The sequence below is a fragment of the Haliotis asinina genome, chromosome 12 (genome assembly GCF_037392515.1).
Source record: "Haliotis asinina isolate JCU_RB_2024 chromosome 12, JCU_Hal_asi_v2, whole genome shotgun sequence".
NCBI classification, from domain to species: Eukaryota; Metazoa; Mollusca; class Gastropoda; order Lepetellida; family Haliotidae; genus Haliotis; species Haliotis asinina.
In genome coordinates, this window is record NC_090291.1 from 28990868 (window position 1) to 29004388 (window position 13521).

The 13521-nt window shown below is 39.2% G+C and overlaps 1 protein-coding gene across 3 annotated transcripts in view; it reads left to right on the forward strand.

Moving 5' to 3' along the window:
* LOC137257675 (carboxypeptidase N subunit 2-like) overlaps window positions 1-13521 on the forward strand; it is a 34500-nt gene that overhangs the window by 15318 nt on the left and 5661 nt on the right. The window contains exon 2 of one of the 3 annotated variants that reach the window (XM_067795036.1): window positions 11002-11074. The exons of the other annotated variants lie outside the window; for them this stretch is intronic. Coding sequence (XP_067651137.1) covers window positions 11002-11074 — 73 coding nt within the window. The remainder of the gene's footprint in view (window positions 1-11001; window positions 11075-13521) is intronic. 3 annotated transcript variants of the gene reach the window in all.

Consider the following 13521-nt stretch of genomic DNA (forward strand, 5'->3'; position numbering starts at 1 on the left):
TACTGTTCCTTTGTGTGGTGTTAGTATAGGAAAGATAGGAAATAGAGCAAGGTAGGATCTGTTTGGTTCAGTGCACAGCTGGGTGAATTTGACAGGTTCACTGCACCTGGTGACCGGACTAATTCTGTCTGTGGCAATATACAAGCAAGGTCATAATTGATTTCGTGAAAGTAGGTCAGATGTTGTTGGTTGGAAGCGGCCAATAATGTTACATAATGATTCTATAGGAGTTATGGAATAAGCCTGTGGAAACCTACTTAACCTAGATTTAGGAAGTGTACCAATTACAGAATTGTTCTGTGGTGTAACAGATGGCCATTGTCAGCCACTTGATCTCACCTGTAGGTGGTTATTATCACACTGGTGTTATAAATATGGATGATCTGTGTGATACGATGAGGTACACAGGTATTCATGTGCTTAACTGGATCATTGGAAAGACTCACAGGACAAAAAGTTTCAAGGAAAAAGTAACAAATTTGGTCAGGAAAAAATGTCACTATAACCAATGTCATGACACAACGTAAATATTTAAGTATGTATTTTTATTTTTTATCAGTTTTGTCTGTGGCAGTTTGCAAGTATTATTTTAAGGTGCATGTTTGTTGTAAGTTGTGATGCTCAGATTTCTAGATAAAGATTTAAAAACTTCAAAATGAAATGAAATTTTGAACCTGTACTTTATTTGTTAACATGCTATGGTGGAATTTGTTATTGCTTTCGTGGTTCGTTGCTATGCTAATCTTTAAACAGGCATACTGTCCGATACACAATATGTTAACAAACCATCACAGTCTGTAGTGAAGTTTAAACACATAACATCCGGCTCAGTGTTCATGCTGAAGATATAATGCAATGGGACAACATTCAATCTGTGCCTCAGCTTGTACACAGTTCAGCATTCTTTCCAAGTCTGCATTCAAAGTTGATACCACAATATACACACTGTCTGACATCTTTGTCAGTAGGCACTCCATGGACAGGCACTTCATTCACGTGCACGTGCACATGCACATGCACATGTATGCAAAATTACTGACATCATTTGATCCTGGAGTTGATGTAGTTTCAATCTCTGTCTTAAGATGTTCTCTTGTCTAAAGAAAAAAGAAAGATACAACACTGTCTCAAACTGGCAGAACCTAGTGACTCAGAACCAGAGGACAATCCTCCATAATGTACCCCAGAGAAATCCTGATTTGTCAGTAGGTGACATTATTTGCAACTTTGGTCAATACAAAAATATTAGTTTCATCAGTAAGGGACTGGCTGACATTGTACAAAACAATCTTAGTGATTATAAGTCCTATACCTCAACATAGTCCAGTGGTAGTCTTCGCTCTAAGGCTGTTTTGTTCAATGACTCATTGGTCATTTAGGAGTTAGTGAGTTTAGCAATATTTATGGGCTTCACACATTGTGTCCATGTGGGAAACTGAACCTGGGTCGTCAGCATGATGCTGTCATGTAGGATGGGGTATAGATAGCATGTTTAGTTTTGGTCAAAATCATTCTTTAGATTGCGCCAATGACTGTAAAAAGTACTTGCACTTCCTCAACCTTCTCCTTTAACATGCCCTTCCTAGAGTTTTTCTACCTAGGATTTGAAACAGTCATATTTTGCTGTCTGCCACGATTCTCTGTTTTTCATGTCTTCTCCCCTCCCAGTAAGTTAAACATTTCTTCATGACCTTGACCCCTCTCCCTAAAATAAATGACCAGTCCGTAAGTAGTGTTGTGATTTATAACATTTTCATTTGAAAAGTACTACTGGGTCAGTGTTCAATGCTCCTGCCCTCCAATGGCCCACCTACTCTATGATTAATGATCCGTCCCAAATTTCCACAATTGCTTAAGGGTAACAGACTAGAAAAGTGAAAAATGCAGCTATAAAAAAACTGTAGGTAAGACTAACCATTAACTTTTCAAGTGCTAGTTGATCCAAGGCATTGTAAGCAGTTTCTGTCCCCTATAGACATGGAAAACGTTTAACAAAGGGAATAGAGCTGTGTTAGAAGCAAACACTGATACACTTGACTGTGAGGATAATAAACAACTTTAAATTGGTTAGTATCTATATGGTGTGCTGATCTAAACTTGGTGTCCTGTAATGAATAAAGTAATTATTAATGATAATGGAATAATATTTCTGTTTCAACTGACTCAAGTTAAGGGTTGAGATTGAAATGGAGGATAAGGCCCAATCACCTCAGGAGTGTAGGAGACTCTGATCACTGCTTGTCCAAGCACCTTGCTGTCCCCACAGGTAGGTGTCAGGGTACAATGGAGGTGGCAGGTATGTGTGGTTGCTAGGATACTGCACATCCCCGGAGCTTGTCCTCTCTGCTGTGTCCTCTCTGCTGGATGATGGCCTCACAGTGACCATCACTGACCACGGAGGAACATCCCCAGTTAACAGGACGACCACCACGTCTGGCTTGCTACTCCAGGAAGGGGATGTTTGAGAGCAGGTTTAGGGAGTGCAAGTACTTTTGACAGCCCTGACATGGACATGTCCTGCTGATGATATCACCAATCAGTAGTGGTGTCAGTGATTTGTAGTCAGAGACTGAGTTAAAGATAGACTAGTTCCTGCCTGAAAGGCAGGGACTGTGGTATTGACTTTGGCGATGAGCACACAGAATGGGTCAGACAAGTTGAATTGTGCCTGGGAATCAAACCTGTGTCTTGAGCCTGCTGGGGGACTAGTGTTACCACTGGGACACGCAACAGTACACAGATCACTGGTTTGTTAAGGTAAAAAAAAGAGGTAGACTTTAGCATAACCTTGAGGGTATCTCAGAATGCTCTTACTGGGTCATACTGAACATATATGTGGAATAGAAGCTCGAATAGGGTATCATGCAAACTCCATCAGTTTCCCTGGCATTTTGGAAGTTGGTGAGCGATACGAAAGTAAGAGATTTTATGAATGACAACTTCTTTATTATTTCACTCTTACTTTACAATGGTATAAGAATACAAACTGAAATGTTGCATAATATATATTACAGAAGCTGTCATCTGTAAAGTATCTTACTTTCTTATAAACTCAACAAGAATCTTAACCAAGATAAATCTGTGATTCAAATCCATGATCAGCCTGTGTGGACATCTGTAAGAGATTCAGTTCTCAGGTAAATTCAAATTTTCACAAAACAAGATGGATGAAAGTGTAATGACTGAAGATTTATCTCTTATATATGTGTCAAAAAATGGTATACTATATGCTCCATGTCTCTTGAAGAATAGTCACAATTCTGTTCTCAGGATGGTAGTATCTGTAATGAAAGTATACAGCCAATGGACTTTCATAGGCCTGTTGCTGGTATTCTACACTAGTGGATGTGCTAGAATGATGTCAACCCTAGTGTATAAGTAATGGATTAATGACTGTGAATATGCATACTATAGACTGGCTTACTACATGTAGGTGATGTGTCAGAATGATCACCATGGATTGTTTTCATATGAAATAATTTTATGTTCAATATGATTAAAACCCCTTTTTTCTGAGTCCCAATTTAGAAAAGACGCCTTATGGTTTCATAAAATGGATACCATGTTAAGTGAATATTAAGATTGTGAAATATATATCTGATTTGATGTAGTTATTTTTTTCCGCATTCTGTGGCAGTTCATGAATAACAAAAGCCTGAGATGTCATCCTCTGTGATAGTTCAAGTTTCAAAAATGACTGAGGATGCTTGTGTTTTATAGTGTTGTTTCATTTTCAAATTTGTGGATATTTTTTGAGTAATCTACATACTGTTGAATAAGTTGATAACATAACATTGCCTGAGTGTTCATTCTTTTTAAAACAGCATGAGCATTTTCCAGTGTCACAATGCTTGAAGTGAGCTGATCAGTGTTATAATGTATCATATATATGCAGCATTTATATGTGTGAATCACCTATTCTGCAGCACGTAATATATTTGCTATTTTATGCTCAGTAGGTTTGAGACCATTGGATGATCATGTGTATGAACAGTATGTATCACTTGAAGATTTTCTGCATGCATTATTTGAACTTGTTCAAACCACTGACTGCTACTTCATTGAGTTATTCTGTTAAAAGAAATGACAGTATTTTTCAAGAAGGTTCGTGGAAATTGGTATCTGGGGGATCCATCAGATGCCATAATACTGGTTGTCAGTTAACACAGGGACAGCAGGGTAGCCAAGTGGTTACTGTGTTCACTTGTCACACCGAAGACCTGGGTTCAACTCCCCACATAGGTACAATATATGGAAACTTATACATGGTGTCCTATGCTGTGATGTTGCTGGAATATTGCTAAAGGCAAGTTAAACTTAAACTCACTCCCTGTCAGTTAACAGCAGACTTAAGACTTATGTGTATAATAATACCTGGTAAAATAGTTTACTTGTTTAATGATTATAAATAGATATGTAATTTATGAACTGTTACCAATCTTCTGATTTCTAACATTGGTAACAGTCCCAGACTTCCAATAGTCTGTTTATAACATACACAGTTGTTGGTGATGTTTCCTTGGGCCCATGAAGATCCGGGTTTGAAGTGACCCATGCTTGTTGTAAGAGGTTACTGACAGGATTGGGTGGTCATGTTCGCTGACTTGGTTGACACAAGTTATCGTATCACAATTGTGTAGACTGGCGATAAATGATGTTGAACATTGTATTGTCTGGTCCAGACTCGATTTACAGACAACTGCCATATAACTAGAATAATGCTGAGTGTGGCATAAAACTAAGCAAGCACTCACTTGCTCAACCTTTGCCAGCCCATATGTTGAAGTATTTTTATATTCAGAGACTAAATGTTTTAAATGAATTGATTGTGTCTATCAAGATTTTATATATTCAGGGGCTAAATGGTACAAATGAATTGTTTCTTTCTATCACGTTTTTATATATGCAGAGGATAGAAGGTTAGTCGATCACTGCAGAAGCAGCCCGCTCTGTAATCGGCACTGTCCAGGGCCTAGATTTTCAAAGCTCTCTTAGCGCTAAGATAATCGTAAGTGCCATACATTAACATTAACGTACAACTCTCGTAACACTAAGAGAGCTAAAAAAAAGTCTAGGCCCTAGTGTTTGATTGAATTGTCCTGGGGAAGTTCCAGACTGAAATGTTTGACGACTGACACGGCAACAGGTGTGTTACAGTATCAACAACTCAGGTGCTATTGCAGAGTACTGGGTACAGTAGGATCAGTTACAGAGTCCTGTTTCAGAGGTTGATTTCATAGTAACAGTTGTTCACCAATGACTGCCCATGCAGTATGGTGAGTCATATGACTCTTGGTGTGTTAGGTTTTGTCATTCAATTTTTTGTGTTATAATCAAATATAAACTCTCTAAAACAAGATTTTCATGGTATTACTGTACACTCTGAGTGCACTTTTTGTAATGTTAAGACAGTGTGCCCTGTGGTACACCATGATAATGGAAACAAGGTAGGGTGGCCTAGTGGTTAAAGCACTTTCTCGTCTTGACAAAAACCTGTGTTTGATTTCCAAATGGGTGCAGTGTCCTAAACACATTTTCTGTTGCCCCCATCATGATTTCACTGGAATATTGCTAAAAATAGCATAAAACCCAACTCCCTCACTCACCATGATAATGTAATGTGTTAGGTCTCAGTACACATGTTGGAGTCTAATGTATGGTGATGACCTGGTGTCTGGTAGCTGGCCTGGCTGGTTGTAACAGTAGTGAAGACATTCCTGACCTTTGTCATTGCTTATTTATGTCTCCGTGACAGGAAATGTGTCAGCATCAGGGTGCAATACTTTGTCTCGGTCGGTACAAAGCTAGCTTTCACTGTGGGGCATTGGGTAGCCTAGTGGTTAGGCAGTTTGTCATCATGGTATGGTGAATGCCCAGGTTTGGCTTCCATCGTGATTGCAGTTTGTGAAGTCCATTTCTGTGGTCTCTACCATGAACTATTAGGAATAATTAGGTGATCAGAAAGAACTGCTGTACTTCTTTGTGTCAACAACTGTCAAGTAGTATGCATAGATGGATGACCTGGTGCTGGATATTGATGGGTGAGTGGCTAGAATGTCAGTAAGAGTCCATATTGATTATATCCAAGTGCACTGCCTGCTCACGGCGCTATGTAAATTACTACTACTAATGATTACTATTCCTATCATAGGACAGCATCTTACTTTCCAAAACTTTTTCAACTCCCTGGGGATCATACAGATATCCTGCCTCTTAGGTGCAGTGAACTAAACACTCACATTGCCTTCACATATCCACAGGTACACATTTTACAGCTGGCTGAACTGTGACAAACTAAGTATCTTGTGCAAGGATATTATGCAGATATGCCCACCCCGGGACCCCAACCTAAGTGCCTCCATCGGGAATTAGCCTTACCACTGCACAATTGAATTAAACTTATTTTGTCTCCATATCATAATAAACCAAACTGCATGCCTTATTATATACTAAAACTTTATGGTGTCAGATTGTTCAGTTTTACGGGATATACTGTGTTGCACTGAAAATAGTGTGACACTTTATTAACACTTATCCAAGTGTCAAATACAGTTGAAAGTATTTCCATGCATCTGTCAGAATGGTTATAATCAATGTGGCGTAAGACTCTCAGTTGATCTTGAAGTGTAGTTGACTACATGCTATTTTATATACGGCCTACAAAGAAAGAAGTTTAGGTTGATGAAGTAATTTTCTCATTGAAGACTCTGAAAACATAGTTGTCATATGAAGCAACAACGTGTACTATTACACCAATGACGTCACACTCTCGTGACATGACATTTTCATTCTTGCGCTGTTCACACAGAAGGTAGGACGGCTGCCATTTTTGTGGCGACTGTGTCAGTTGCAGATCCATCTGACAATTCCAAGCTTGATAAGATTCTGGCACTTGTCCAGAAAATGTCATACGATACCGAGGACCTAAAAGTATGAGTTGCTGTCTAGGTTGATCAATTAATTTTGTCACTGAAGACTGTGAAAACACTTGTTTTTAGGACCCAATATTCAAGTTAACATGTTCACCTGAGGCTTTGTTTCGTCACAAAATGTTTCCTCACTACCCATAGTAGACTTGTATTCTGGGAGCAGATTGGAAACGTGTTTGTTAGGCAGGGAGACCAACAGGTCATGTCTGCACTGTAAAACATAGGGCCTGGTAATTGGAAGGTGACTTGAAAACATTGTAAATGAAAAAAATGCTCAAAAGAAGAAATTTTCACTATGACGGGAATGTTTAGAAGTGGGAAGAGGGTGGCAGTCAGACATGTTTCTGGGTAAGAAAATGTATGTGGGATTGTTTAAAAGAATTGTTGGAGAAAACTTGTCATCCCAGATCCTGGTACAAATGTTTTTCACTGAAGATGGAGGAAGAATTAGTATGCTTGGTTTTCCCAACGAGTGATGGAGTGATGACAAAAAACATACTGTTTACCACTGAAAAATAAATTGAGGTAGGCCAACATTGCTTTGTCTTTTTATTCAAATTTTTTTTAGGGAAAAAGGGCTTGATAACAGTGTAAGAATCTTCATCAAAACATCACTCTGGTTGAAGTTGCTGTCCATTAAGTTATATGCTTCAGTATTGCTTCATATGGGGATTTTGCATTACAGAGAGGGCTGGGTGGAAAGGGAAATAATATAGTTTGGGGACTGTGAGTCATATTTTGGTAGTATGTGATTTGATGATCTCATTCAGCTTCAGCTTCATCTATGTATATCCCATGTAACGAAATACTGAGCTTGTATTGAACACTTTTAGCAAGTGTCACTAGCTGCTAAAAACAAAATTTGGTGAAGTGGTTTGCAGGACAATATATTCTTCTGATGACTCTGAATCAGGTTCTATTAAGAGTGAGTTTAGTTTTATGCAGATTCTAGGGACATTCCAGCAATGTCACTGTGGGAGACACCAGAAATGGGTGTCACACATTGTACCCATGTTGGTCTTGGTGTCACGAGTGAACACTTTAAACCTAACTATCCCAATGCCCCAGGTTCTGTGACATCACATGTGACTGCCATTATGTTACCTGTTGAGGCAGGCAGCAAACTTGCATGGCTTTATACGAGAGGAATCCTGCCAATAATATAGATTCTTTAACAAGTAGCAATCTTTTTGTTAATGGACCTTCCTGATTTACTTGTGCAATCACAGGTTGTTTTCTTCTGTAGCCCGGATGCATTGTCATCATGTCTACTTTGTGCCCAGCAATGTCACATGGAGGTGACTCAGAAGTTCACTGTCTTTGGTCATTTGGTGACGTAGATGATGATGAAGTTTTGTGAGTTTATTATCCATTTGGTCTGGTTAAGCCCAATAAGCACAATGGGGTTGTCTGAAGACTCGAATGTTATGAAAAAGAAATGAAATATTGCTAACAAATCAGTGGCAACAATGTCTTGTTCATATCCTGTTGAACATCAAACTTCCACTTTCAAGTTTTGTAATGTTATGTCATTTGTGTGATATAACGGAATGTATAATTGTGATATCTACTAACTACATGAGAAGAGAATGTGCTGCGAGTCAGCGGGTCTGATGTGTAGGAGACACGTGACAGAAAGATGGCAGCTCAGACACATGACACGTGAGCCAGTCGGAGCGTGACACAGCAGCACTTTAGATCTCACTGATGCTTCTGTTGTTATCTTGTTTGACAGACTTATGGCATTGCTTGTTAATCCAGGAATGTGATATTACTGTAGGGTCTGTTCGGACATTCTTGTAAGCAATAAATCAGTAGAGTTATGTTTCATTAGAGAACTTCCATTTTATTTGTAGTGTACCAAAGCCATGCCTTGATCATCTTAGCACTAAGGTGACCATGACTCCCATAGCTTTCCATGTGACAGTCCTAGCACTAAGGTGACCATGACTCCCATAGCTTTCCATCTGACAGTCCTAGCACTAAGGTGACTATGACTCCCATAGCTTTTCATATGACAGTCCTAGCACTAAGGTGACCATGACTCCCATAGCTTTCCATCTGACAGTCCTAGCACTAAGGTGACCATGACTCCCATAGCTTTCCATCTGACAGTCTTAGCACTAAGGTGACCATGACTCCCATAGCCTTCCATATGACAGTCCTAGCACTAAGGTGACCATGACTCCCATTGCTTTCCATGTGACAGTCCTAGCACTAAGGTGACCATGACTCCCATAGCTTTCCATCTGACAGTCCTAGCACTAAGATGACCATGACTCCCATAGCTTTCCATATGACAGTCCTAGCACTAAGGTGACCATGACTCCCATAGCTTTCCATATGACAGTCTTAGCACTAAGGTGACCATGACTCCCATAGCTTTCCATATGACAGTCCTAGCACTAAAGTTGTTTTGTATTTGCATCAACTTGGTTTGTCCTCATTCATTGATCTGTCTGCATCAGTTAGTATTGATCTTCAGAAACTCATGCTTGTAAGAGGTGAATAACAAGATCGGGTGGTATTTACTGTATTCTATTATCATGCAGTCCTAGTGTTCATTTCGGGTGCACATTTCAAAAAACGTTTGAGACATTCCAAATGTCATTCTCTATGCCAAGTTTAGTGTAGGAGTTTCAAATGGTAACTCTCAGTATATCGTGAACACAAATGTTAGTAAACATTTGGAATAGAACCTTGTGTGTTTTACTTCCAAGTATGTCATTGGTCTGTCCTTGTGGCTGGTGTGTTCTAGTTCCTATGGTTGGTGTGTCCTAATACATTGTGGTTTGTGCATCATGACAAGGATAAGAGTAAAGGGGCCCAGGTTTTAGCCATAAGGTGGATATTCTTGGTCATGAAAAGTAAGCCAGACTGTGAGCTCAAGTGTTTAAGTCTCTGTTTTTTTTCTCTGTTAAGCCAATATTGCTATGCAATGTAAGATAGAGAATGGAATGAAGTACACTTGTGAATCAGCATATGAAGACACTGTATTAGCTTTTCCATGAGTGAACGTTCAGTCCTCCATGTGTCAGGTTACATGTAGGGCAGAGGATGCTCACAATCAACATGATCAAATGCCACTTAAAAAGCAAGTGATTAACAGTGTAAGTCTTCTGATGTAGGACCATACTGTACTATTGTCTAGGACAAGTGACAGTCACCCGTCTCTATAGCGAGTACATAGGTGTCTGCTAGTGCATGAAGGCTAGGTGCACTCTTGAACACAAGAACTCGTCTGACCGAACCGTACCCACATTTGGTTTCTTAGTGTGAGTGCTCATCGTAGGAGGCCACTAACAGGATCGAATGGTCAGACTTGCTGGCTTGGTTGACCTGTGTATATTGATGCCCATAATGTTGATCACTGGAATGTTTGGTTGAAACTTGATAATTTACAGGCTGCCTCCATGTAGCTGAGTTGTGTGGTATGTTATAAACAAACAAAAATCTAAATGAGATAATGATTGATTCTAAATACATTGTCAGCATGTTTTGACATTTGGCCTCACAGTATGTTATGTCACCTTTCACTGAGCACTGGCTCAGTTGCCAATAGTTAGCAAGTTATATAAGATCATTTGTAAGACTCTGAATTATGTAAAACTGTTCACGCCTTTCCTGTCAGTCCTTTATGTTTAGAATGTTAGCTATTTGGTTTGTTCTATGAAATCCTATGAATTATTCCCATGCATTAATCGCTTGACAGGATGTTACACCATACTGGTCATGTGACTTATCAGAGAGTCACAGAGACTTGACAGCTTCCTGACATGTCACATCGCATGGTCCAAGAACTTATTTTTTCCAAGTGGTGGGTCATGTGTCAACTGTCACATCCAAGATGAATGTTTCCTTAAATGAAAAAGGTTAATTGCGCAAACTGTCATTGCTGCTTGTGAGCCCAGGATTTTTTCGCTTATACAAAAGTTCTGATATGTCCTTAAAAGGATATATAGTTTAGAAAAATGCACACACACAACTGTGCATGCACAGACACTACAAATTTCACAATGTCTTAGAATTATTTTCGTATGGAGGGGTTTGTACTCCAAAGTTTCACTTTCAGATCTACATCAACACTTCCCGCTTTCGAGCTGCAGACCACTGAAACAGAAATACTGTTTGAAGCAAAATTGAAGGTGACTCACTCACTGTGTAGAGACAGTATTTCTTTTTGAATATTGCCTTTTCTGCTATGAGTTCTGCTAAGTCATTTTTGACTTGATGAAGCTGCATCTTTTTTGCAATGAACAGATTCATAACATTGAGACACAGAGCAAATGTAGAGCCCAAAATGTTTGATGAACTTGTCTATAAGTTAAGATAAGATAAGTCAGTGCCAATGCACAGTTGACAAAGGATTATAGCTGGACTGACATGTGACCAGCATATCAAGTGACATCCTTCATACATCTGTAGGACTCTCATTTCAGCAGTGACCCCAGATCTACTGTCCATTCGCTGAGTCCATGCAATCTCAAATGACCTGCCTTTGATTTCCCATGAGCCAGTTTGATTTACTAGACTACTAGATCTAATGGACTAATCAAAACCGGCAGTCATAAATCCTACCCTCCTCATGTTCTTTGATTGCCTTGGCTGATAGGTAAATTGGGTGCACATAAATTGAGATTGGAAGAACCCCAGGAATAGATTCAGTAGCTGGTATATGTTTGCTAAACTGTGAGCTCAGGAAATATAGAAGATGATCCTGTGCAAGAAAGGCCAATAACTCCTGGTTACAAGCAGACAATATTTTCACATAAACTTTTATGGAGACCTACAGTTTCATGTGCATTACCTTACCACTGCAATAAGACATAAAAACTTTGGCTACAAGGCCAAGCAGATCATCCACAGCTCTAAGAATATCTGTGGACACATTGAGCTGAAGAGGTGTTAAAAGAAGACTAAGTACTAAACAATGGAGTTAGTTTTAATTATTAGATGTATATACAGTGGAAAATGCCCAAGTAAAGACTGCTTAAATAAACAGACTGAATAGGTAACCACTATTTGTTAGTCCCAGCAATTTTTTTCATTTGTTATCACTATTAGAGTCTGGTTAACTAAACTTACATACATAAACAACACTGCTTAACTAAAGGTCTTCTCATGGGTTCTCGGAAGTAAATTACTTAACTAAAGAGACTGGATAACTAAATTTAGCACATAGTCCAACATGAGGGATGGATGTCAGTTAGACTCCAGTTAACCAGACATGGAGCCCAGCCCTGGTAAAATGTTCATTAATGGTTTTGTGTAGTTTGGCAACTTCAGTGAGTTTATCCAATTTACATGATGAATGACTTGAAGTAGGCCACCATTTCTTTTTATGGTCACATAACATACATATGGCTGCCATTTGCAGATTTTGATAAGTTTGGATAAATTAAAGGCCTCATAAGCAATTGTTGACTCATCTGCCATTTAGGGGTCTGGGTACATTTCTATATTTTGGTTTTGACTAGGGTACATTTCTTGGATACTTGTGATACACATCTGTAGTACCTGTGCTGACAATGATCCCTTCTGCATAACTGTCAGTTTTAAGTCCAAGAAGTCCAAGAGTCCCAAGAACTGTTACCATTCACTGACATTCCATCTTGTCAGGGAACCCTGGGATTTATAGAGCTGCAATAAACCATTGAGTAGGGGTCAGGTGATATGTATGTGAGGAGGAAGTACCCTGATGATTGCTACCCCAAACTATAGGGTCTTTATTGTTAGGAGGGCTGAATGATCAAGACTTGACCTCTTGAAGGTCATCAAGAGGTCAAGGTGACAAAGCCTTGTCAAGTATCATGCTGGATAAATATGTTATGTCGTGATGAGATGTGAAATAGAAATTACACATTCGAAGTGACAAGTTATGTAGATTGTACGTTGACATTGGTATTGTGATTTATGACTTCTGGTCCTGTTGGATAACACACTATTGAACATTGTTCTAGTAGGTTAGCAGGTGATGTAACTCGGACTAGAGATGGGTGAAAGCAGAGACCATATGATCGTCTATTATATGGTCTCTGGTGAAAGTCTAATGCTATGACAATGTAGTACATGGTCGTATAGTAGAGGCACTATCTGCCTCTTATGGGGAGACATCCACTGTCTACTTGGCCACTGATCAAGAGGAGAGGCCTCCAGTGGTCAGGGGCTCTGCTTTTAGGCAAGCTCACTGAATTTGCCAAATCAACGCAGACTTGTTCAGTATATTAGGAATTGAGCTCAGAATGAAATGAATATAGGCTGCAAGATGGGAATGAAATGGATATTGTCCAGAGACTAAGGCTCTTATGAAATTAGTAATTTGGACTGAGCAAGAAAACACCTTTAAACTGAAAAGGAGCCCCATTCAAAGGAAACTCCCTTAGTCTGACTTCCTCTACTCCTGAGAATGAATTGTCTTACATTACAGCTTGTATTTAGGATGATAGCCTTACTTAAAGGTGTGAATTTTGACAATAGATAGTGTTACAGTAAAGCCAGTATTAAGGACCTTAGCCTTATATAAAAGCCAGGGCCTAGATTTTTTAAGCTCTCTTAGTGCTAAAATAGTTGTAAGTGCCATACATTAACATTA